Source organism: Phoxinus phoxinus, assembly GCF_949152265.1.
Source record: "Phoxinus phoxinus genome assembly, chromosome: 6".
NCBI lineage: Eukaryota > Metazoa > Chordata > Actinopteri > Cypriniformes > Leuciscidae > Phoxinus > Phoxinus phoxinus.
In genome coordinates, this window is record NC_136881.1 from 9,605,008 (window position 1) to 9,631,256 (window position 26,249).

The 26,249-nt window shown below is 37.2% G+C and overlaps 2 protein-coding genes across 4 annotated transcripts; both read left to right on the top strand.

The window, feature by feature from the left end:
* The first annotated feature begins 375 nt into the window (after positions 1 to 375).
* Positions 376 to 20,261, top strand: LOC307000961 (solute carrier family 24 member 2). 3 transcript variants are annotated; one of them, XM_079616998.1, is made up of 12 exons: positions 1,591 to 1,831; positions 2,281 to 2,514; positions 4,494 to 5,553; positions 8,773 to 8,826; positions 13,942 to 13,977; positions 14,092 to 14,200; positions 14,299 to 14,373; positions 14,774 to 14,850; positions 15,830 to 15,967; positions 16,328 to 16,417; positions 17,945 to 18,111; positions 18,214 to 19,942. In XM_079616998.1, the coding sequence occupies exons 3-12, from the start codon at positions 4,645 to 4,647 to the stop codon at positions 18,461 to 18,463; spliced, it is 1,905 nt and encodes a 634-aa protein (XP_079473124.1). In that variant the 5' UTR covers positions 1,591 to 1,831; positions 2,281 to 2,514; positions 4,494 to 4,644; the 3' UTR covers positions 18,464 to 19,942. The 3 variants fall into 3 exon arrangements, with proteins under 3 accessions (XP_079473125.1, XP_079473124.1, XP_079473126.1); XM_079616999.1 differs by lacking the exons at positions 1,591 to 1,831; positions 8,773 to 8,826 and adding an exon at positions 376 to 528 and having other exon boundaries at positions 18,214 to 20,261; XM_079617000.1 differs by lacking the exon at positions 8,773 to 8,826 and having other exon boundaries at positions 1,655 to 1,831; positions 18,214 to 20,261.
* On the top strand, positions 20,244 to 25,715 carry saraf (store-operated calcium entry-associated regulatory factor). Its single transcript, XM_079617001.1, has 6 exons — positions 20,244 to 20,534; positions 21,954 to 22,132; positions 22,214 to 22,700; positions 23,069 to 23,231; positions 24,583 to 24,674; positions 24,865 to 25,715. Exons 1-6 carry the CDS (start codon positions 20,462 to 20,464, stop codon positions 24,888 to 24,890), a joined length of 1,020 nt encoding a protein of 339 aa, XP_079473127.1. The 5' UTR covers positions 20,244 to 20,461; the 3' UTR covers positions 24,891 to 25,715.
* The last annotated feature ends 534 nt before the right edge of the window (positions 25,716 to 26,249 follow it).

Genomic DNA, 26,249 nt, shown 5'->3' on the forward strand with positions numbered 1-26,249 from the left:
TCTTGCAACAACATCTCTTCTCTGATGACGTGTTTACTGGCACGAGGGCGGGACAACCTGTCACTCACATGACATCACAGCAATGCCAAACCACAATGATCCAACGATCCAATCAATTCCCAATGGATAAAGTCGAGTCCGGTCCTATATGTGTAACAGGGTACAGTAAACTGTAACTTCTAGTACAGTATGTCCTTGATTTGCCTTTACGTCATTTATAAACTTATTTATAAATATAAATATTAAGGACACACAATTTTATTCAAACTTATGCCTATTTATTAAAATGTCAAAACATAATTGTTACAATATGACGGTTACAATTTTATGTAAAATGATTGTATTTATATAAAGGTGCACTAGCTCTCTATCGCCATCTGTGGTTAAACATACAAGTGCAAGATACTTTTTTTACTGGAAGCGGATGACACCGGAAGCCTCGAATGGCCGCAACTACTTTTACGGGGGGGAAATACAAATAAAGTGGACACCTATATCAGTGTCATTCAACACCATGAGCCACTCACAGTAAGAAAGTCATACAAGTCGTATATTCGAAAATAAGCAAGTAATTATCGTTTTTGCTGCTAAAGTAGCCAGACCTTCTTTTCTCTACTTGCGAAGAAGACAAAGAAATAGGCTACCAATGACGCGGACACTTATTTTTAATCTACTCACTCATTCATTTAATTTTTAAAAAGTTTTTACCTCAAATTTCTTTTGTTGTGGATTTATGTTTTTTTTTTTTTTTTTTTTTGCATTATTTTATGTGTCTTTATATAACATTGTGAATGTATGAATATTGACCCTAACTACTGAAAAAGACACTTGTGCCATCAGATGCGGTTTTATTATAATGGTGGTCATGGATGCATCACTCTTCATAGATACACAGCTGGGGTCAGAGGTCAAGGATAAATCATGGATGTGACATATAACTATCAAGATTATATTTGTAGTTTAAGTCAGCATAAAATGGAAGTTGCAATAGTTTTTTTTCCCATCCCTATTCTGACCCATACCCCAGCAAATTAGCTTCTTGAACAAGACAAACATGAGGGGGAGGACTTCATTTTAAATAAATACTGCAATGTTCTATAACAAATAAAAATAGTAAATTCTGATTTCATGGTGACTTGTTGTCACCAACTATTGGAGTGTAATAGTTATAACATTTTATGTAGGCCTATACCATGCCATCCTAATGCCTAAACCAACCACGGGCAAACTAAATTAAACTGCAATGTTTGTACAGTGTGTAGTGTGAATCTCCAGAGCGTCCAGAACCGCAGGAGGAGGATGTTTCACCCTGCAGAACAGAGTTAGCCTCAGGTCAGATGTGTTTGTACACTCTACATGATTTTCCATATAACCGCAAGGACCAGACTCCTGTGCCATTTCCTGGAAGATTGTGTGGTTGATTGGAGGTGGAATTAGTCAATAGTTAAGCTGAAATGTCCTCTATGCAGGGCAGGGTCAGGTTCGGCTGCATCCAGCATGCTGCGCTCAAATGCTATTTAAAGCCTAGCGAAAGCTCTGGCCTTACAGGCCTAATCTTCTCCTCACAAAGATGCATTAATCTATGGCTTCAATCTATGGGGCTGGATGACAGCTTTAGGTCCAGTAAGAGTGGGATGGGTTACAGCTGCTTCAGGACTCTATGGTATTGGCGTATATCTTGTCCTTGCGTGCAGGGCTCGCTGACATGCATCTGTCTCTGGGAACAGGCCCTTGAGAAAGACAGAGTTTATCTGAAAGGGAGGGATGGAGTGGGAGGGGAGCGGTGTGGAGATTGTATAATATTTGCCATGGCTTAAGAGAGTGGCTAAAGGTAATCTCAACCCTGCAACACAGATGACCACTCAAGAGTTAGATCATAGCTAAAGATGACTATTTTAGACTAGTACTTGAACACAGAGAAATAAAAGATGTTCATTTAATTGGAAAAAAATCCCCTCTAAATCTGATGAGCAAAGAGATATATAAGTCTAGCAAAATATTATGTAATATTATGGTTTTTATCCATGCAACCTACTTCTCCAACTGCTAATTTTTTTAATTAAAAGTATCATATCAAAGTATAAAGTGTAACAACAATAATATTATGAGTTTACAAGTGGAATATGGGTTTTGAACATTTTTAACCAATTATTTTACAAAGTGTTTTATGTCATGCATTTTATCATCTCATATTGATTGAGAGTACATGGAATATTCGAAAAATGATCAAATGACGCATTATGCCCATTGACACATTATGTGTTCTTGACACCATTGCAGGTTCTGTACCCAACTTGGCAAGGACAGAACGAATGAGTAAGGGATGGGACAAGGAAGGAGAGAGTGAGACGGGGGAGGGAGCGAGAGAGGAAAGATCAGACCTCCCCTTTAACCTGTGGCAGCAGTAGCAGCATTCTTGATCCATGACAGTGAAACAGCAAGTGCTTGGTGTCCATAAGTCTGTGGGATTCTTCTGAGAGGTTCACCATACACATTAAACCACCAGATGTGAAGGTAAATGTATTATTCAATAGTGGTTTTCTGGCATTTGACATGTTTTTCCTGTGTTTCTATTTTTATTATTTCGAGTTTTTCATGTAAGTGTATATGATCTATAAGCCCAATGCAAAAATACAAAGAGAGACATAAGGTAATTCTATTAAATTAATGTGAAATGGTGGAATGATTATTTATCCTAGTCAACTTGGAGATTTTCTATAAATATGTCTTTAAATCAAGGTCACCGATGCAAGTGGTGTTCATTTACTGTGCTTGTGCATTCAGCGGTTTACTGATTTGTTTCTTAATAGTCGTATCATGCAGATATGATCACTGATTATATATAAGTGTGTGTGATACAGAATGTGCTGGGATATACTGTGGTTAAAGTAAAGGCTGTGTAAATCAGGATAACAGTGGCCTATAGATCCGATTAAATCCTTAACTTGACAGATGGACTCAACAGAGGAAGCAGCCAGGAGTTTTAAAATTGGAAAGATATAAAGGCATTAAAAAATGCTGAGTTCATGGTTCTAATGTTAAGTTAAAATATGAATTATTGTTCTGACTTGGATAAGCCATGCTGAAGATGTAAAATCGTCTTTCTACAGAGCTATATTACTTTTTTTCTAATAAAAAATGGCTTAATTTGATCATTTTTATATTTTTAATTATGATTAATAATTCATTTTAATGATTTATAACAGAAATGTATACTTTTTATGTAAGAAATGTAACTATTTATTGGTTTATCTTATTGTTGACATTGCTTATGAAATAAGCCATGCAACACTCTTTTTGTTTATTGGATTAATATCTCACGTGTGAATGAATTATTACTTTATTAGTTGTATGCATTGTGTGAGTACAGGACCTGCCTGCCAGATTATAGTGGTTATATATTGGTTTAAGGAACATTAGCACATGTCCTCCTGTAACCTATACAGATCAGAACAAAAGTGGATGCACACTGTGATTGTTACATTTTTGATTTACAGACACTACGGAGCTGAATTATTGGCAGTGTTAACTGTAACTAACTGTCATATCATTCAATGGTTTCGACTGTTTTAGATTGGTAATCATATGTGATTGGATTCTATTTTAGGACTCACGTGGTAGGCCTCCAAAAAGGAGTATGATAATTTGTGAGGTGTCTAATATGATTTAATTTACAGTATCAGGGTGACCTTAAGTGACCTTTTCATGACCTGTTTGATGGCTTTGTGTTTTCATGTTATGCACGTTAAAATATGTGCTAACATCTAAATTAATTGGTTTTATTCAAGACTTATATGACTGAATCATTCCGACATTTTGTATTTACACCCAACTGAAGTCAGATCTGGTGGACAAAGCTAACAAGTGCATGTTATTGCTTCTGCCAACATGGCAATTAACATCCCAGATTCTTTTTGATCTATAAAACTATGGGAAGATAAAAAATGGTCTATCACCAAATCTGCACAAGGCATTGACATAATTTAAATTATTAGAAGTTACAGTAGGAAGTGAGGTGAGAGAAGTTAAGCTCTCTGTTGTTTTGTTGACAGTCCAGTTGTCACACCGATTACTGTAGAGCTACAGCTCAATGGCACTATTATACTGGGAAAGAGAGCTTTGTATGCGTGCCAAACCAAAAACCACAGCATCTGTCATTTCCATCTTTGATTAGTGAACCTGTAGTATTAAAAATGTTGCTAGATTTACTGCAAAGACAGATATGCTCTGGAAGTTAATAGGTTACAGCAAGGTGACTGACAGCCAGATACCTGATTGGCTGAGGAAAGTATCTGTTGTGTTAATCCTACTTAAATGAAGTAGGATGAATAAATAAAATGAATATTCAAGCCATTCAGTCATACTAAAAAAAAGAATTTTTGGTATCACAGACTGGTAATTGTGATATTTGTGATTTTGTTTCTGAATTATGTTTTTTATCTAAAAGAATAATCTTTCTCTCTCTCACACTCTTGTGATTTGCTGTGTTTCAGAGATTATTATGAGGAAACCATTAGAGATTCTGGACCCTACGAGGAATCGGGGAGTACATTGTTCCTGTCAGGTTTAAGCAGAGTAGGAGTGTAACCATGACCGGCACACCATAGACTTCGGACCACCGGACCCCTGAGCTGCCCGTCAACAATGGATCCCACGTTCCCCAGCATCAAACTGGGGTCAGAGCGCACCCCTCTGGAGCGGAACAGCAAGCGCCACCGATTGCAGCATGTCAGGAGGAAACTACGTCCTTCACGGATTTTTGGTTTTATCCTGAGTCTCTCTGCCCTCACATTGTTCCTGTCCTGGAGTGCCTTTACCCTCACTTTGGGCCCGTTCCCGAGATGGATGCCACTCACCTCTTTCGCCAACCACGAGGGACTTGCAGAGCCAGTGCCACACAGAACTGTCCTGTCTTCCAAGGAAGAGCATAACGTTTCCGCAGATGCGCCCATCGCCATGGCCTCAACCGATGAACACAGCCAGGGCGACTACCCCGTGGATCTGTTCACACTGGAGCAGAGGAGGCAGGGTGCCGTCTCGCTGCATATGTTCGGCATGATCTACATGTTCATCGCCCTCGCCATCGTGTGCGACGAGTTCTTCGTCCCCGCACTCACCGTGATCACAGAAAAACTGGAGATCTCGGATGACGTGGCGGGCGCCACCTTCATGGCCGCTGGAGGCTCTGCACCCGAGCTCTTCACCTCTGTGATCGGGGTGTTCGTCTCGCACAGCAACGTGGGCATCGGGACCATTGTGGGTTCTGCTGTCTTCAACATCTTGTTCGTGATCGGGATGTGCGCTCTCTTTTCACGTGAAATTCTCAACCTCACTTGGTGGCCTCTGTTTAGAGATGTCACCTTTTATATCATTGGACTAATTATGCTGATTATTTTCTTCCTGGATAACCACATTACCTATGGTGAGAGCATTGCGCTGTTAAGCTGTTACGCCACCTATGTCACTTTTATGAAGTACAACGTGTCTGTAGAGACTTTGATCAAGACTAAGCTACTCAGGAATCAAGTGGAGAACATCGAAGCTCCTCCTATGGTGAGTTGCATTACTTCAGGCGAATTATTTGCTTCCCAGGTCAAAGGTGGTATTCAGTGGATGTGAATTACAGATGTGTCTCCTTCCATTCCTGTTAGGACACAGTATATCACTGTGGTTCTTAACCAGTGGGGCTCAGCAAATATATATAAAGTAGATAGATGTATAGATATCTATCTAATATAGTTCTATAGATAGTTTATGTTATTTACAGTGGGGGCCTTCAAGTCAAAAAGGTTGAGAACCACTGGTATATTATGAAGATGAATTTGATGTGCTATAACTAGTATTTAACAATAACTTTGCTCTAAAATACACCATTGTGCAATAGCGGCATTTTGAAATATGCACTAATGCCCCTAAATGGACAATGGAGATGGTAAAAAAAAAACATGAGATAGGGGGAAAACTTGAGTTTTCCTGAGAAACTTTGTTTGCTCATAACACTTTTAGGATGGATATAATATGAGGTGGAAGGTAAAACCATATTTCCATGCTTTTGCCAGCGAACATGTTAAATGAAAATCGCTCCGTAACGTCAGCATGACATCAGAGCAAGGCAGGCCGCACTCGGACACATTTCTAACCGGCATGCATCTCGCGATAATCGGTTCTGCGCAGATTTTGCTCATCTCAAACGAACCTAGCATCTCCTCTGACAGCAGCGACTGAATCAGGACAACGGGTTTTCCTCAGGCACTTAGGCTATCTATCTGACAGAAGTGTCAACAGCTTTCACGCAAGTCTTTCAAAATAAAAGTCTGGCGACCCACTTTTGGTCGTGACTCCCACCGGTTGAGCAACACTGATTTACGCTATGTGAATATAGCGAGCAGCCGATGCTCACTGGTTTTTATGGTGGATTTGGGGAATTTCTAGTGTTGTTGAGCAATTACAACAGAACTAAGGAGCTGATTGCAGCAGCAATGGGAGTTAAACGCAAATATCGGCTGAGAATTAGCGTTCCCAATGAAAAGAACACAGACTGTTTTATCACCTCTCTGAGCCGGATTAGGCTTTCTATCAGGTGTCACCTGGACAGAGCAGACAACACTGCTCTGAGTACACAATCAGCTGAGTAAGACCAGAACCCCTGCCGTACCAACAGAGATAGACCGCAGAAACGAGACAGCAAGATCAAGTAGAGATGAGGCAAGATGGAGATATAAAGGAAGAAAGTTGGTACAATCTTTTACTTTCAACCCTTTTGTTAAAAAGCCTTTTAGCAGCCAGACATCTCAAGAGGGATGGATATCTATATTTGTATTTTCTTGACTCAATTAGCTTTGTTTATATTTATTACCTCCGAGAGTTCTTGGGTTTGGTTTTGTGGTTCAAGTCTCAATTTGTGACGAGCAGTATTTTGTCTCATTTTGCAGTGAACAAATATCTAATATCATCCTTCGAACTACATTTATTTATTAAAAAACTTCAATTCAAAACTTTATGTCCAGACTCAAGGTCCATTAGAAAAGAGACAACACAAAAGGACATACAATACAAAACATTTAAAAGTACCAATATTTTCTAGGTGACTGGTATATTGCACCACACGTTTTGACAGCAGCATAATAATAATAGCATTCTGTGAATTATCCAGCCAACAAATAAACATATAGGCTCACTGTTTTTTTTAACTTAACCCACAAAGGAGCAGCATTAAAAGAAGTACTTTGCTCTAAAAAGGTTTATCTTAACCTGATCTGGGCGGACACACATACAATTTGCTCACCAACATATTAGTTTGGGCATATAACATACAAAGCTGCCTATAACATATCCTCATCATCACACATTTCATCATTAATGATATGCTCCAAATATTTCGTTTTAGTGCATACATTTAGTACTTGCCCTGACAGATAAAAATCTGGAAAATGAAAGCCCCTAACCCCTTTAGTTCTACATATCATGGAAACAATGTTTTTTTGCATTATATTGAACATCATATTTAATCTGATAATCAGAACATATATTTAGCAGCTGTTGAAAGCTAGCACTACTCGTAGAAGAAATTACCAAATCATCAGCATGTAAGTAAGATGATTGATTAAGATATTACCAAGCATACATCCAGTACATTCACTTAATTGTTCTGACAATTCATTCATATAAACGTTAAAAAGAGCTGGTAAGAGTAGACCCCCCTCCATGCACAATTTCCTGCTCCAAAAGGAGCTGAGACACTATTATTACCCCATTTTATTGTCATACTCTGATTAGCGTACCAATATACCAAAATTCATATATGCTATTAGGCACGTAGCTCTATCAAAAGCCTTAGAGGTGTCAATAAAGCCAATTATAACAGATACATTTTGTGTAAACATCTCTCTTATAACAGAGAATTTTAGGTTTTATGCATAAACCTCACACAATTTTGTATATACTGTGTTTAAATAAGAAAAACAAAATTTGCCCGCACGGTAAGATCGATAAACTAAGAATCAAGATATATTAACAGCAGTGTTTGCAATCTTATTTTAAATATGTTTAGATTTTTTTTTTACTGGGAAAAACTATACAAATCGTGATTAGGTCATTAGGAAAATCTTTTATAAAAAACAAATTTACAGTGCAAAACGTCTAGAGATTCACATCAACTGTTTACTGAACTGTTCAAATGTTTTTTTTGTGTGTGTGTGTGTGTGTGTGTGTGTGTGTGTGTGTGTGTGTGTGTGTGTGTGTGTGTGTGTGTGTGTGTGTGTGTGTGTGTGTGTGTGTGTGTGTGTCCATCATAGAATATTACAAGTGCATTATAGGACAAACACCACAAACAACAACTGGGTGGAGTTATTTCTCTATCAAATACGCATTATTAATAAGCATAAATGTGACTGGCACAAGGAACATCGACGTACACAGTATATGCAGCTGATTTTTATATTTCCAGTAGATCTTGATTCTATTACAATTCTTTGGTAAGAACTTGAACAGTGGCTCCAAAAAGTATTTAGACAGTATAAACAGTACAGTTTATAAAAGCAACATTTACTTAGAGAAGTCCAAATGGTTTTGTGGCCACTGTATATTAACCCACTACTAGATGTGATATGAATAATGTATGATTGTATGCCATGCATTGTCAAATTAACATGAATTAGGATATATCAGTTTAATGAAATGTATTATTGGTATAGTTTAGGCCCATATGAAGCCAGTTAAGGTTTAAAGCTCTCGTTTTTATCTTGTCCAACCTGCTGTGTTTCGTTCAAACAGCTGGAGTCGGATTTGTTGTTTGCAGATGCAGTTTGTCCCACATATGGAACACAGGTGAATCAGCCTACCGCGCTGCTTTGATAGGCTTCTTAGAAATGCATCAGGGGCATTTACATTACTTTTAAGAACCATTAGTAGCATGTTATCTATACAAACCCACATTCATTAGTGTTAGATGGCTCTTTGCTGGTAGATTGCTTTTTAAATGTAGGAATGTCACCACATCACATTGGGAATATGATTCCAGAAAGCTTGTGAAAATGTTTCCCACTTTTCATTCATAATTGATCTGACAGGTAGGCCTAGTAGAAGATGACAGCGTTATAGAGCACTTTACAAATGATTTTCACCCTTCTGGATTGGAATGAAAAATGGCTTTGGTTTAGAAAGATTTCTAAAATTAAAATGAATAGGCAGGGGGTTGGTATAGGGCAGTTGGGACATGTGCTCTTTGCTCCTTTAGCCGAAGCTCGGGTCAATCCAATAAGACGTGATCCTTTTAGTACTGCTAAGTATAGACAGGTGTCCTGTTCTTTTTTAAACAGGACTCAAATATAGAGTATTGTGGGAAACCAGCAGGTTTTTGAATCACGACATGAGATTTCTTTCGCGGTAAGACCTTTGTATCTGTTGGTGTTTAATGTAAGTTCTGAAACATGGCGGATATCTTCATCTCTGTTTGAAGTTTATCACTCCCTACCTGAAATCCTTTGTAATCCCAAATCAACTGCTTAGAAGGGGTGACGCCAACCAAAGTAAAAAGACTCTTAGTGCTTAGGGAAGTGACCTGCCTTCTGAAGAAGACTTTTGAGGGAATAGGGAACATTACAACAACCCTTTACACTATCTGTCCTACAATAGACAATTACATGGGAGACAATTTTTTTATTATTAATAATTACAACGTGCTGCGCACTATTGATCATTTAAAACCTTATACCCCACCTATCAAAAGGAATTGCTAAATTGGTTTCGTAATTAATTTTTTAGTACTGTATACTATTCTAAGTGCTTATAAAAAACCTATAAAAAGGGTTTCTGACCTATAAAAAGTAGTGAATGTGACTTTCTAGTTATGTAATATGTTGATGCTTAGAACATTCAAGCATAATTCTGAGTGATTAAGGATATTTAACTTCATATGAAAAGTTAAGAGGGGAGAGTGTGAGAACCTGGTGTCATTTGTTGTGTGAGGTCATTTGTGAATCCTTAAATGCATCTGTCTCTAAAATTGGTTACCTGTCACCTTAAGCCTCTTTAGTGTGCTCACCTGCCTTCTCTGATTAACTACAGGACCCTTGTTGAGAGACACTATAGAGGCAAGTTCCCAGATGACCCATGTGAATAAATCTGGAATGAAGTCCACAAGATTTTCGACCTTGTAAACAGTCTGTGTTTTTCACAGATGTGTGCAAAAACGGTTGTTGCAGAATTGAGCTCAACTGGACATTTTGCTGGATTAATTTGAAACAAAGATGATTCAGCATCTTCAGTGTCTTTGTTACATCATGCTGAATTATCTTCATTAGGAAAGGCATCAGGCCAGGAGACTAATGGGAACTTTGCTCGGTTGCTTTTGTGATGTAATGGACAGTGAATTATTCCATTTTTATTCTGACTGATGCAGACTGATGGAGTTACTTTATTCGGGGAACTTTGAATTAGGTTTAGTTTTTTAAATAATTTGGGAATGAGAAGATAAAGTGTTTGCATTTCTTACCGTAATTAATCAAGGTTTAAAACTCAGTAATTGCGGGTGATGAAGTGAATGAAAAGAATGAATAGCCTATACAAGCTGAAAATTTACTTTTGCATCATTGCTTAAAAACAGTAATTCCACAGTGACTTGCTATACACACACACACACACACATATATTATACTGCAAGCAAGCATTAAATATAAATATATATATATAAATATAAATATATAATATATATATATGTATTGTATATATATTTAGTGCTTGCTTGCAGTACTATATATAGTACTGTAATGGTGGCATTGCATGGATCCAGCTTTGTAATTGGTCCAACTAATTGCTAAAACTGTTACTCTGCAAATTTCATTAGCTGCTCTTGGGAAGACTGCCCTTGATCCCATTGACTTCAATTTCAGCAGCATCTGTGTCTTGTGTAAGGGTACATGACATGCCAAATACAATGACAAAGTTATATAACATTTGTTAAATGTGCTTTGACTGTGCAATGTTTTTTTTTTTTTTTTTTTACATCCACAATCCATTTTTAGTCATGCATAAAGTTTACAAGGTCAGTTGTTTATTTTCTAACATTTTCACATGATGTCGACAGGTCATCCTGTTAGGATTTAAGCTATTGTGTACTGTGTGCATGACTGGTGAAACATCTCAAAATCGTTTTATATGGTAGCTCTTCAACAAGGTTGATTTTTTCCCTTAAAAAATGTTTTCCTTAAAAACATGAAATGGACTTTTTTTTCACATCTCAGCTAGTCGCTAGCAAAATGCTTAAAATGTGCATGTTGTGGTGGTGCCATCAGCCCATCATTATAGGCCTACAGTAATTTTCCTGCAACTTCAGAATGATTTATGATTCAGGGAATTGGCTCAAAAAGTCAGGGCAAAGATGATTTTTTGAATCGCATATTCGTGCAACTGCCTTTGTGATGAATGGGGACAGTCTCTGCAATGTGCTACTTAGTAAAAGAAATGCAGTAAAATATACACCATTTCAAACCATTTTCTACCTCAATCCTTTTACCATGTTTAAAATGGTTTGCTTTAAACACCAGTAATTTTAACTGATCTTGATGCAGGGTTCAGCTTTGAGGGTCTGGTTACGCTCTTTTTTGACCATTTGGTGCTTAATTTTATGTTAAAAAAAGCTGTTCACATGATCGCTGTGTGTAATGAGTTTTGTAACGTGAATGTGCACTTGCATCTGCGCTAAACTTTTCAAAATAAATCTTCCAAAACAGGGTTTTCGTAGCGGTTCAATAATAACCATTTTGGATTCCCCAAAGAACCTTTCAGTGAACAGTTCAAAAGAGACATTTTTTCGTGGTGTGATGAGTATTTTAATAATCTGAAGAATGCCTGTGTAACAGGTGGTAAAAAATCAACTTCAAGAATGATAACTAAAACTTTAACGTTATACGAGAATAGCGAAGTCCACACCACAACTATAAAAAATAATGATTGACAGAGAAATAATATTGTTGGAATCACATTTAGATCGTTTGTTTCTTAAGCTTATTGGCAGCCAATCAGAATCCATCTGACTTTAAAGTGTGAGCTGCAGTTATGTTCATGGCAATTGCAAAGTAGGTACGAATAAACATAACTCTAATGTAATTTTCATTCTTGGTGCGAACGGCCTTAACTCAGTGTTGGCCTAGCAGCAGGACGTCCGTTAATGTCAGGCAGCTTCAGCAAGCTGGTCTCCTGTTGGCTGACCTCTGCTTTAAAGCTCGCTGAGCACACAGAGCTCAGCTCTATTTCCACAGGCATCGCTCAGAGCTTATCTTCCACCTGCAGAAAGACCAAAGCTGGGGAGGGAGGAACATGAACAGAGAGCAAATGGCAGGGCCCTCTAATCACAAGCGAAACGTGCTTAAGCCCTCTATGTTCTACTGGGCTGATTAGGCTTAATTAAGGCTGCTCGTGTGTCTCTGCTGAGCCAACTCATTTTCTCATGAGGACTCTGCTGGTGCTGCCACCCCACTGGGAAACTGCTTATTTCAGTACAGCTTATTTGAACCCTTTCGGAGCAGAGCTTTCACATCTGAAACTCATTTTGAAAAGTGAAGTATATTGTAAAGTGTAAATGTATTTCAACTGTTTTAACAATATTTTATTCTCTCTTATGAAATAGTTTCACCAAAAAAACTTAAAACATTTAAATCTATAAATATAAATAATATACATTTATATAATATAATATTATATTATTATATAAAAAAGTCACCTTTACTCATAACTTTTAGTGTAGTATTATATGGTTGACTTACTACATGTTTATTGGATATGGTATTAAATGGTATTTTTTGTTTGAAAGGATGTAATGCTCGAGGCCACATCTGTATGAGATTTTGAGGCCGAATTTTGTAAGGAGTGATTTTGATATTTTGGTTTTAGTGGTGTCTCTGAAACTGTTATTGGTGGTATTTGGATGGTGGGTCAAAATTCTATGTTAGGTCTTCCTATACAATACGTAAGAAGTGCTATTTAGGGTCATGTAGAAGCAGAAGACCAGAACTACAGCAGGTCTTAGCTGTTTTTAGCTTTTCTGTTTAACAGCTTATCGTATTCTTGGTTACCTTCATGTTGACAGATTGATCTGATCTATTTTAAAGGTGGCCTTAAAAGTCCTCTTCTCTTTGTTTTTGTTCAGTTTTTTTTTTTCAGGTCATGAGTGTGTCCCATTCTAATTATAAATTTTGTTTGTATGTACTGCCATATGTACTGGTCAACAATTGTTTCACTGGAAATGGAGTTGTATCTTTGTTAATGGTTAAAAAAATATTACTACTTTTATAATTGTATTATTTATTATAACTTAATAATACATGCCCCACTAGGATCTTGACCAGAAAACACTTGTTATAAAAAAATAATAATGCTTAAACTAATTTTTACGTTTTTAACTATTTTTTGTTGTATATATTTTGATAGATTGATAGATAGGTAGATTTAAAGAGTCCTGAAAATAATGCATCAGTTTCCACAATTTTTTTTTAGCAGCACAACTATTTTTAACATTGGTAATCATAATAATAATCATAATAATAATACATGTTTCTTGAGCACCAAATCAGGATATTAGAATGATTTCTGGAGGATCATGTGACACTGACGACTGGAGTAATGATGCTGGAAATTCAGCTTTGCCATTACAGGAATAAATTACATTTTAAAATAGTAAAATATAACAGCATCATTTTAATTGTATTTTAATATTTTTTTTGATTAAAGAAATGCAGACTTAGTGAGCATTAAAGATGTATTTAAAAAGCATTAAAAAAAATATTTGTGTGTGTGTGTGCGTGCGTGCGTGTGCGTGTGTGTGAGGGGGGAGATTCATTATTTTGTTGATTATTAACAAATTAATTTGACCCCCCTCCCCTCTTTTTGATAAGAAACTACTTTTCATGGAATTCAATGAGTTCTGTTTCTCTCTTTCTCTCCAAGGTTATCACTGCAGTAGATGAAGAAAATAAACTTTCTGTAAGTATCAGCACTTGTCCACAACATCTACATCCGCTTTTCAGCATAATTGATGTAATGATAGACAATACAATTAGATATCTGAGGGTATTTCTTCTTCTTTTTTCCCTATAGGCTAAACCCCGCCTCCAGAGAGGAGGAAGCTCCGCCTCCCTCCACAACACTCTCATGAGAAACAGCATCTTCCAGCTAATGATTCACACACTCGATCCTCTCAGCGACGGTAATGTGCTAAAACAAACACTCCAAATTTACAAATATGCACACATATTGACTCACATTGTAGATTTGTAGTCTTATTAATTAAATAATAAACTTCAGGGAAGTTCAAGGAGAAGGCATCAATTCTACACAAGATCGCAAGGAAAAAGGGAGAAGATGAGGCAAATGGTGTTGGTGAGTTTAAATGTTTTGTTAAAATTCAACGTGGAACACTTGTGACAATTTTGTGTAAAATCTGGATGATCACAGTCAGTAGGGTTGGCCATTTATCCACGGAAAAGTGGCCATTCCAAAAAAAACCGTAAGTGATTGGTGATTTGGTGACGTCAGCTGAAAAGTAATTTCTGATGCAGAACTTCTAAAAGAATACTATAAAGACAAGCATTTTTTTCTTTGGAAACTTGCAGTTTGCAATGAATTGTGCACAATAACATCAGCAGCAACATTTTGATTAAAAAAAAAACTATCTGCTGATAGTGCTGGGGTTGGTGCTTAAATCACATCATTGCATATTGTAATATTAAAATAAGATTTCAAATGACTAAACTGAGATTCCTGTTGTTTTATTCTCTAGCCGATAAGAACCTTCCCAACAGCAGTAACGTGGAGGTAGAAGTCACTCCGCCCATGAATGGCAGTGTTGGAGCAGAGGTGATGTCATCATACACAATAGTCTAAACACGACCAGATCACCTCGGACATGTCCAGCATACTCCCTCCAATTGTTAATATATCTGAATCCCTAAGATCCCAATAGAGGGTATGCGCGTGACGTCACCGTCGGCCGGAGTGACTGCAGTTACGCCTACCGAGTGGCAAAAAGACTGAGCGGCAGCATTTGTTTTCAGCGTGAATGCCGCGAAAAGCACACTAAACGCACCCAAAATGGGAAAGAGCTTTGTGATTAAGTGTAAAAACTAGATTTGACAAGAAATCTGAGGTATATTTTTTACAGACTGCCGAAACTTCAGAACAGAAGCAAATGGATCGCTGCAATTCACAGAAACAACTGGCAAGCACCGAAACGTGGATTTGCTGCTGAATTTAGGAGTAAAATCATGCCCTAAATATTGTATTGTTAGATATTGTATTGACAACTCATCAATTAAATATTTACCATCGTATATTCTGCATTATTGGATGTTTTTAAATAAACACTGGCAAAAATACAAAAAGATACAAGTTTTAGGGCTGGACAATATGAATATATATATATATAAAACATTGATATAAGTGATCGCCCGGATTTAGACCTACCAATATTGTATTTATATAAAGCGTTCACAGGTAAATTTGCTTTATGGATTTCACCGGCGTCGAAATCAGGCACATATAAATGTCAAGAAACACGATTCTTGGCTGCATGTCAATATCCATGGATCACTGGATCTTTGGCAACTTGTAAGGAACACTATATCGAGTCCAACTTTTAGTTCAAACTGATAATCGTTTGTTTTACTCGCAGTTTCGCCTATTAAATCCAGTCACGCAGCAGCTCTTTTGCCACTCAGTCCGGCTGAGGGGGACGTGTTCCGCCGGCAAAGTGACGTCAATGCTGCATACCCTCTATACTAAAATTTCACTGGCAACTGACTGACATCACTGTGTTTTTGTGGTTCTTATCTCAAAGGCTGAGGAGGAGGAGGAAGATGAAGACCAGCCTCTGAGCTTGGCATGGCCAGACACAGCGAGAAAGCAAACAACATACCTCTTAATCTTACCCATCGTCTTTCCATTGTGGCTGACACTGCCAGATGTCCGCAGAGATGTATGATCGAGTAGCATTTTCTATTTTTACATTTGAGAAACTGACATTTACATTTATAACAGCAGACAGCAAAGCAGATCCTGCCGCTGTATTTAAAGGTGCAACATCCAATTTCTGTGCAATAGTGGTACTAAAATACTTATTCCCTAACACTTGCTAATTTAGCTTGGTGTGTGTGTGTGTGTGTGTGTGTGTGTGTGTGTGTGTGTGTGTGTGTGTGTGTGTGTGTGTGTGTGTGTGTGTGTGTGTGTGTGTGTATGTGTGTATGTGTGTGTGTGTGTGTGTGTGTGTACACTGTGTACATTTGAGTAGCATGACACCCCTTCCTTAATTTTACTTCTGTCCTCTTTTCTTCCATAGACATCAAAGAAATTCTTCCCGTTAACATTTTTGGGATCTATTAGTTGGATTGCTATTTTTTCCTACCTGATGGTGTGGTGGGCTCATCAGGTACCTCAATGTCTTCACACACACACCTGTTCTAATGCCCTTTCTTTTACCAATGTATTTAAATTACTGTTAGCAATACTCTGAAATTAGGCACACTGTAGGTATAATGTATGTCCAAAAAAGAATAGAACTGTTGAGTGAAAGAGGAGCGTTATCTTCAATGTGAGGTAGTCATAGGTGAAGGTTGATCTATCCTTATCACTCTGCTTTAAATCTGTAACTCAGAGCAGCACAATAAAACCAGCCAAATCCTAAAGCCAATTAGCTATTCTTGTCATTTTCCTCAGAGACAAATGTTCTCTAGCTCTGCATCAGCTCCCTCTGTAGAAACACTTCTAAACCTATTCAGCCAGGTTTTCCAGAGAATCATAACAGTGTTCACCCAAAAATGAACATTCGGTCATCATTTACTCACCCTCACGTTGTTCCAAACCTGCATGAATTTCTTTCTTCTGCTGAACACAAAAGAAGATATTCTGAAGAATGTCGGTAACAGTTGATGGGCCACATTGATTTCAATAGAAAAATGAATGGGAAAAAAAAATCCGGAACTAGCGACGCTGAAAAAGGGGATGGACTCTGTTGCACTCTATAGAGTGGTGCAGGTATGACATCACTTTGTAGTCCAAAAAGCAGAAACGAGTTCCATCGTCTTGAAGTCGATGGTTTTTTTTAAATGGGGTTTTGGTTAAATTGCTGAAAGAAGGTCTGTGGTGAACACAAGCTCAAGACACTTTCACGTTTTATTCGACGACATAAAATACATCAGTATTACCCCACTCGAGATATTTTGAAGCTGTTATGTGTCTTGAAAAAGGCGGTTGGTAACAAGTGGCTAAATGGTGGCCGTCGAGGAGATTAAACGTCATCAAGTAGAACAGGAAAACTCAGTCCGCTTTTACAGCCTCATTATATGGTTATACTTGTGCTCTAATAAACTATTCTAACTCAAACGTTCTGTAGATCAAATCTGAAAGAGTTTTCGGAAGTTTAGTGATGGTGACGTTAAATTCATGGGTCCGTTGTGTAATTTGTTTATAGCCTACCTTTAGCTTTTTACTTCTGGCGACTGCATTTAGGCTTCAAAAGTTGTGTTCATCTGTGATGATTATCTTGATGGACAAAACGTGCAAGTATCATAAACTTTTGTTGATCACAGGAGCTTGTTTTTAGCGATAATCCAAAAGCCTATGGGAAAATCCTATTGGGTTTTTCTCGAGGGAACCAGTGTGATGCGAACTGCCGGCTGGCCTGCAAAGTGACGTCATACCTGCACCACTCTATTTGCCCTTACAGAGATTTACCATGGTAACCATAATTCCAACCAAAACAGCCAAATTACCGCATTTTCCTGTAGTGCTACTAGAGTAAAATCATAATAAATGAATTTAGGAATGTAGTAAAAGTCACTTAATTTCTTTGACGACAGTTGTTGCTAATACCAGGTTAGCATCATTTTTTCATAATGTTATCAACTGTGGTTAATATTTGTGCACATTAAACACCCAATGCAAATATTTCCCACAGGTTGGCGAGACTATTGGAATAACGGAGGAGATCATGGGTCTAACTATCCTAGCGGCTGGTACCTCTATTCCTGATCTCATCACCAGCGTTATTGTCGCCCGGAAAGGTCTCGGCGACATGGCCGTCTCCAGCTCAGTCGGCTCCAACATATTTGACATCACTGTGGGGTGAGAGATCTTGGTCATCTACTCAATAATCCTCATTTAATTGCATCGACTACCTAAAACAAGCTTCTAATACATGGCCCTGTGTCTGTTCACTGTCCCCAGCCTGCCATTTCCTTGGTTGCTCTTTGCTATCCTGAACGACATGGCTCCAGTGGCCGTGAGCAGCAACGGTCTCTTCTGCGCCATCGTTCTGCTCTTCCTCATGCTCCTCTTCGTCATTATCTCCATCGCTGTGTGCAAGTGGAGGATGAGCAAGCTGCTGGGTTTCTTCATGTTCCTGCTGTACTTTGTGTTTCTGGTGGTCAGCGTAATGCTGGAGGACAAGGTCATCAGCTGCCCAGTCTCCATCTGATTCCTTTATCACGCCCGCCGTTGTTCGTTTTCCAGGAACAGGCCCTCCTTTATTGCTCCGAAGGCACTCCAGGGCATACGAGTTATAACACAGAAGCTGCGCTGAGGCACTGCATCTATATATCCACTGACGTCTGAGTAGCAGGGCTTTCCAAGCAGTAGTTTGTTATGAGAAAGTAGTGCAATATTCTGCATGCACTCTCAAAAGCAGTACATAGAGACTTGATTTTAGCCATTTTTAATATGCTGCAGGATGAGGCAGGACTTTAAGAGCGAGGAGACACCACATCCAATGGGGAGGCAGACATCTATGGGGAATGTCTACAGACTCAGGAAAGGACCTTTGGTGCAAAGATGCAATAGTAAATAAATCAAGATCCTGGTACTGTGCTTTAAAGCTCATGATATCATAAGCCTTGTGTTGCACAATAACTTAAGAAAGAAGGAAGAAACAAAGCTCTATATTTGCTTTGTCCGAATGCCGGTCCTTTCTGATCGTTATCTGATTATTTTCATTCTGAGTATAATATATCATATAATTTATTGAATAGACTTGTAGTCTTCAGAAGTCTAAAACTGCACATAAACAGTATCCGACACAACGCTCGCACTATTGAATATAATCAACCACATTAATGAGGCTATTTGTAAATGCGATATTTTGTATGCTTATTCTCTGGGAATAATGTTTAATTTGATGTGATTTGTTTGGCGAAATCCAATGAATGGATGAATAGTGTAAGACATTCTCTGCTTGTAGAGGAGAACCAGTTATCACTCTCTTCTCACAGTCAGTTACAGTTACAGGTCATCATCGTCATCCTCGGTCTAGAACACTGAGCAGGGTTCATGAACTTTTATTGACTCTACTGTTATGTCAATGTAAGTAGATCTGTACGGCGCACTTTGCAGAACTCTTTAAGAATCTCTGCCTGTATCTCTCATTCCTGTCTTAAAAAATAATTTGGAAGTGAAAGTACTAAAGAAATGAAGCACCCAACAGCTTTGCAGTTGACTGTCATTCTTAGTTAAAAACAAATGTATCTATCCATTCATAATTTCTGTATATTTACATGAGTGGTGGACAAAATAAAATTATTTCTAAACCTACATGTAAGCGGTATTACTTGGAGGATTTCTATTTATTTGGGAATTATTTACAATTTTCAATTTGAGCTTAAATGCTGTTTTGTGGTGCATGTGAAACAATCATTGGAGGAAGTAATTCATAGTTTTGGCTTCAGTTTTTTTGAGATGTTGATAAATCACTGTAAAAAAATTTGTAAAGCTTCAACCCTGCTTATAGTACCATGGTGATGTATTTAGCTACAAATGCTATGATGCTTGTATTGTAAAGCCATTAAACATACATTGTAAGTTTACTTTAGCACGGCAGAGACAGTGAAACACTTGCCTACAATTTTGGCTGATGTTATTGTCTGATGGTTCAACTTTGTTTGTGAGATTAAACAATAATTATCAAACCCAGTAATTATCAGTACCACAGACTATAGATCATTATATAAAAGTACATAATATAGTAATTTCTAATGGTAATTTTATCTTGAATAAAATATAAAGAAATAAATACCCATAAAGTAAGACTACAGCTGGGTCAAATGCTAACAGGCGCGATTTAAAACAGGTAACAGCTAATGTAAATAATTAATACTTTTAGAGAGGATGCTACAGTTACCATTAGAAAAGAGACCTACATTTTTAGCCTCAAATATTTCAAAACTTTTCCGCTTTGTTATTAGCGGTCAGTGGCATGAGATTCAAGACATATTTCAGTGGGTGGCGATAGTGAGAAGCTCCTAACACCAGAAACACGGAAGCGGAAGTGTGATAAGAATGATGATGCACTGAGCTGTTACATTTGTTTACATCAGACTTTATTTTTACGTATTGGTAAAAGACACGTACCTGTCTACAGTGGGGCATTTCAGACCATATTACTCGAGGATAAAGACGTGATTTTTCCAGCACAACCGGAGAAATGAGGGGCGCAGGAGTTTTATTACTTCAACTTTTGCTGTTGATTGTGCCTCACATCCACTGCTGGAATGATGGTAAAATGTCTTTTATATGAACCATACAGCTTAATAAACAATCCTAATCAAATCAGAGATCTAATAGAAGATAGATAGGTCAGCTGAGTAAAATAAGTTTGTATTGGACGTTCTTTATATTTGCATTGAAGTTTCATCTTTAGTGGATGTTGTTAACTTAACGTTACCCTGCTGAGACTCAGAGACATTTTGTTTTTGTCCATTTCGACCTGAAGTTCACTTTTTTGTATTTTTTTTATAACAAATATTTGTTGGATGTGTCCAAAATTATCAGTTAAGTTCATGTGATATTTTAGTAATACTACATAATAAGAAAAACAAGAAGAAAGAAAGACAATTTTGTACCTTTTAGCTACAAATGTATCTTAAATGGGACAGTTGGGGCTTTTTTGATAAATAATGTTTTTGGGGTTGGGAATGGGTGGCCAATATGATAATATAAATATGTGATGATATTTTATTATTTTACTAATACCTGTTTTTAGTATTAAATAATAATGATGAAAAGTATAATAATTACAATATAAAGAAAAAGCAGAATAAAGTGGAAAATATCAATAAAATATGTGCATTTTTGCTCTATATTTATTTATAATAAGGAGGATGTTTTTTGGGGTGTGGCAGATATGTGTAAAACTAAATATATTATATTTTATTAATATTTGATACGTATAATAATAAGAAGAAGAGAAAAAAGGAAAACATCAATTAAATATGTAGGCTACATTTTTATAATATGTATCTTAAAGAGGTGCTTTTATATGATGCAATTTTTGGGGGGTGTGGCCAATATGGTAAGTATGTGATATATTTTTTAATATTTAATAATAACAATGAAAAGAAGAGAAAATATAGATTAAATATGTACATTTTTGTAATATATCTTAAAGAGGACAGTTGGTACTATTATGTGATACAAAATCTTGGGGGTGTGGCCAGATTAGAATAAAATATGTAATTATTAGTGCTGTCAAACAATATTTTAGTTTATATAATATATGTATGTACATAGTACACACCCATTTATCTATATATATATATATATATAGTGTGTGTATAAATTTACATACTCACATATATGTATATTTATATATGTGTATATATAAATTTATACACACACACACACACACACACACATATATATATATATATATATATATAAATTATACATAAATACTGTATAATTATATATTTACGCACATATATAAACAAAAACTTTTATGTTAGATGCAATTAATTACAATGAATCGATTTGACACTAACAAAAATCATGTATAAATATAAATACATAAATAATACAAACATAAAAAATATAAATTAAATATTTCATAAGCTTTGTATCTTTAAGAGGGCAGTTCGGTGCAGATGCAGACAGACGGATAAGAAGTAATAATAATACAGTCTTTGTTCCTTCAACAGACGCTGTGTTACTGCATGATGTTCAGGTGCTGACGCTCTACAAAGGACGCTACACCACTGCACGCCGCTCCAGCCCCGTTCTACAGCTGCAGTGTGCTGGAGGGACCGCTGGCTGCGGCTCGTTTGTTCCAGAGGTGGTGCAGTGTTACAACAGAGGATCAGATGGCATAGACACACAGGTCAGGGTCAAAAATTTCCTCTTGCGTACGGTCGGTAACTGTCTCGGGCCTATTAGTATTACTCTCTCTCTCTCTTTATAGTGGGAATGCAAGGCTGACATGGACAACCTGTACAGGTTTGGGCGCGTGGAGGTCTCCTGTGAGGGCTATAGCAGTCCTAATGATGCCTATGTACTGAGAGGCTCATGTGGTCTGGAGTACACGCTAGAGCTCACGGCAGAAGGGAAGCAGCAGAACACCCATGGCTCGTCTGGCTTCTCAGGTTTTGCCTCTAACTTCTTCCAAGGCTCTTCCAATCAAAAACAGCAGCACAGAGGAGACCCCTATCAGCAGGCTGACAGCCAGTATTCCTCCCAGAACAGCCCGTCTGGCGATGGAGTGGGTGGGCTGATAGCAATAGCCTTCCTTTTGCTGGTGGCCTATGTTGTATACAAGATGTTTCTGTGCAGTCCTTCTCACGGCCACCAAGGTTACAATGGAGATGGGACTCAGGGATACGGCGGGGCCTCGGATAACAGCCATGGCATGGGACCGCCACCTCCTGGATTTAAACCAGATTATTGCTCAGGTAATAAAAGGATCAGGTGACACTGAAGACTGGAGAAATTATGCTGAAAATGTAGCTTTGCTATTAATTACATTTTTAAAATATACTTGGATTGAAAACCGTTATCTAAATTTTTAATAATATTTCACAATATTACTAATATTACAATATTAATTTTACTGTATTTTTGATCAAATAAATGAAGCCTTCGTGTGCATAAGCAACTTCAAATACATTCAAATCTTTATGATTCCAAACCTCCAAACTGAAATTAGTGTAGGGACTATAATAACCTAGTGTGCAACTGTGCATAATATCCAAATATGCATAATATTTGCATATTTATTTGTGGCTAGTGTATAAGATTTCCGTTTTGTGGGCTCTCTCAGAAGACCAGTCCAGCTCAAGGCCCGGGTACGGCTTTTCTGATTCGTACACCAGACCTCAGAGTTCCTGGACCGGTTTCACTGGTGGAAACAGACCTGGTGGAGGTGGATTCTGGACTGGAATGGGCACAGGTGGAGTTCTTGGATATTTGTTTGGGAGTCAGAGGTAAGAAAGCTACTTTTTCTCACACATAATTTGCAACAGGTTATACAGTTACACAGAAGTCACTTTCAAACCGAGCAGCTTTTGATTGGCCGGCCAACCAATAAGAACTCATTGCGAGATTTCTGATGCCATGGATTCTTATTTGTATTGGCTTTCCAATGCCGTGGCCATTGGTAATAGGAGTAAGCAAGTTTAGAACGCGTACAAACAGAGTCCATGCAGACGGATGTAGATGCAAACAAATGTCTCTATTTTTGTTCTTCATTAAATGTGATCTCAAAAGTTGTCTAGCTTCTTGTGGCATTTCATTGTTCACACTGTACATTGTACACAATCATAGCCATACCTTGTGAAAGGCATGATAATAAGTTTCATCATGCGAGCTACTCTGCCGTGCGGTCAAAAAACTGTGCTTCCCAATTACCAACACACACACTTGTTGCTTAGGTGCTCTAATTATACACAGCCACAGCACCACCCAGTGGACAAACTTTACAGAACAACAAATGGCTCCTACATTATTTTTGTTGGCCAACGCGGAAGTTAGCATCACTCGACGAAAATCCAAAACGATTTTTCCATAGGCTTTTATGAGTTTATGATGTTTAAATGTTTTGTCCATCAAGATCATTTTCACAAATGAACACAAAGCCTAAATTCAATAACCTTAGGCTATATATGAACTACACCACAGTTGTGTAACTTCAACGTCACCATCACTAAGCTTCCAACAACTCTTGCAGTCTTTATTAAAAAAAAAACATTTTCACTGAAAGCATGAGTTGTAATAGTTTGCAAGAGTGTGATTATAAACACAACAAGGCTGTGAAAGCGGATTAGTGAGTAGATGAGTTTAGCTGATGTTTAATGTCCACAACAATGTCTGTAGTCCCATTTAGACGCTTGTTAGCAACCGCCTTCAAGACGTGTAAAAGCTTTAAAAACATCACGAGTGAATTATTACTGGTGAGTTTTATGTCGTAGAATAAAACATGTAAATCTCTTGAGCTTGTGTTGACCACAGACCTTATTTCAGGCTTTTTAACTAAAATCACATTTTAAAAAAAAAACATTGACTTCGGGACGATGGAACCGGAAGTGCTAAAATGCTAACTCGTTAGCCTACAAAAATACGTCATCCCTGCACTACTCTATTCGGCCCAAGAAAATTCCAAACTATGGTAAATGTGACCACACCTTAACAGTATTTATCTTTTATTTAAAGCCATTGATTTGATACTGTTTTCAACTGTTATTGTTAATCATGACAGTTTGGATCTTGTTTGTATTTTTGGTAAGATTTATATTTGCTAACAACAAATTGACTAATTGACTTTTATGTTGATCTTAGACGCCAGCCACCAATGGGGTTTGCTAGACCATCTTATTCCAACAATCCTTCTCCTGCACCAAAAACAAGCTCAGGAACACGAACCGCCTCAGGTAAACTCCAGCAAATAATAAAGCTTAAACTCTATTACAGATATTAGATGTGCTCATGTGTTTTTTTTAAAAGCCCATTTCCCTCCTAAATGTCACTGTGCACTAGGCTGCATATTGCCTTGAGTAACCCGTTAGACATCAATTAGAGATGTGATTTGGTGATATATAATTATGGTGTTTTCTGATGCAGGTTTTGGAGGAACTAAAAGAAGATAGATGAGATATGAGCGTCTACTCTCACAGCCTCGGTTCTCAGATTGGACATGACCAACAACAGGCACATTACAAATATTTACAACTTTTTCTTCATACTGCTGTTCATTCATAACTCAGACGTTGCTTGACTAGATGTAGCACGTTGTTGATCTAGATTGGTTAGTTGCTGTTCTTTTTTCATACTGGATTTAACTATGGATAAAAAACACACACCAAAGACGAGTGATTGTACTGTTTATCAAGCATTGCTTGCTATTTTTTCTCAAAATAAAAATTTATTTTAATTTTTTTAATTTTAAAGGCCTTTATTTTTCCATATAATTATCTCTCTGTAAATATTTAAAGTCTAAATGAACCCTATTTACTTAATGCAAGTACTTGGCCTTATTCTGTCGTGATTCAATATTATTCCAAATCAATTTTTATTTTATTATTAAGTATTTTATTAAATGCCTCCTTGAAGAAAATGTCATCAGAATTTATTCTGGCGTAGAACTCCACTTTTGACAATCTTAGTCAGTAAAATAAGTCCCTGGATAGAAATTTTCTCATTGAAAATTCTGTTTTATGGTAAAATAATAAAGTAAAATGGCATTTTTTTTTATGTTGACTTTATATCTTCATAAAAAATATTTTACATGATTTTGATTTATATGTTTTTGTTTGAGTGTGTGAAATTAGCTGTTACTGGACCTACTGTGAAAAAGTGCTTAAACCATTGGCTATTGTGAAAACATGCATACTGATACGTTGAGGCATACGATGTCCATTTGCTTACTCTATTACTCATTGTCTTTACATTAAAATTCTGATTGGGAAAAGCTTTGACTGACTACTTTGACATGCCTAGTAAATGATGTAATAATCATGTCAGGCTGATGTTTGTAGGTAAACAGGTGTTTAGATGTTCATACTGAATGCAACTCTACATAATGGCCTGGTTTCACAGACAGGGCTTAGATTGAGCCAGGATTAGAATTAGTTCAATTAGGACATCTAAGTAGCTTTGATAAACGTGCCTTAGAAAAAAAACACTACTGGTGTGCATCCTGAGACCAAACAATGGCACTGATGTATTTTAAGATATGAGAGTGCAAGTTGCTTTCAGTTAAAACTGGGACTAGGCTTAAAACTTGTCTGTGAATTCGGGGGAATGTGTCTACTGCTAGTCATGATTCAGATTATGAGCACATCAAGGTTTTTCACTTGATGTAATATAAAGATATTTTATTATTCAAAAACAATTTTAATCAAAATATAACATTTTATATTTACCATACTGTATCTCCACTGGTGTCCAAAGGTGGTATGATCCGCAGGTACTACAAAAACATTTTTTTTATGTCTGTTTATACTAGT

What these genes read in the sequence shown, in the direction of transcription:
- LOC307000961 (XM_079616998.1), top strand. Translation starts at nt 4,645, where the DNA reads ATGGATCCCACGTTCCCCAGCATCAAACTGGGGTCAGAGCGCACCCCT. An exon ending in ATGGCAGTGTTGGAGCAGAG is followed by an intron (nt 14,851 to 15,829) that starts GTGATGTCATCA and finishes CTTATCTCAAAG; the next exon opens with GCTGAGGAGGAGGAGGAAGA. An exon ending in ATATTTGACATCACTGTGGG is followed by an intron (nt 18,112 to 18,213) that starts GTGAGAGATCTT and finishes CACTGTCCCCAG; the next exon opens with CCTGCCATTTCCTTGGTTGC.
- saraf (XM_079617001.1), top strand. Translation starts at nt 20,462, where the DNA reads ATGAGGGGCGCAGGAGTTTTATTACTTCAACTTTTGCTGTTGATTGTG. An exon ending in TATTTGTTTGGGAGTCAGAG is followed by an intron (nt 23,232 to 24,582) that starts GTAAGAAAGCTA and finishes TGTTGATCTTAG; the next exon opens with ACGCCAGCCACCAATGGGGT. An exon ending in AGGAACACGAACCGCCTCAG is followed by an intron (nt 24,675 to 24,864) that starts GTAAACTCCAGC and finishes TTTCTGATGCAG; the next exon opens with GTTTTGGAGGAACTAAAAGA.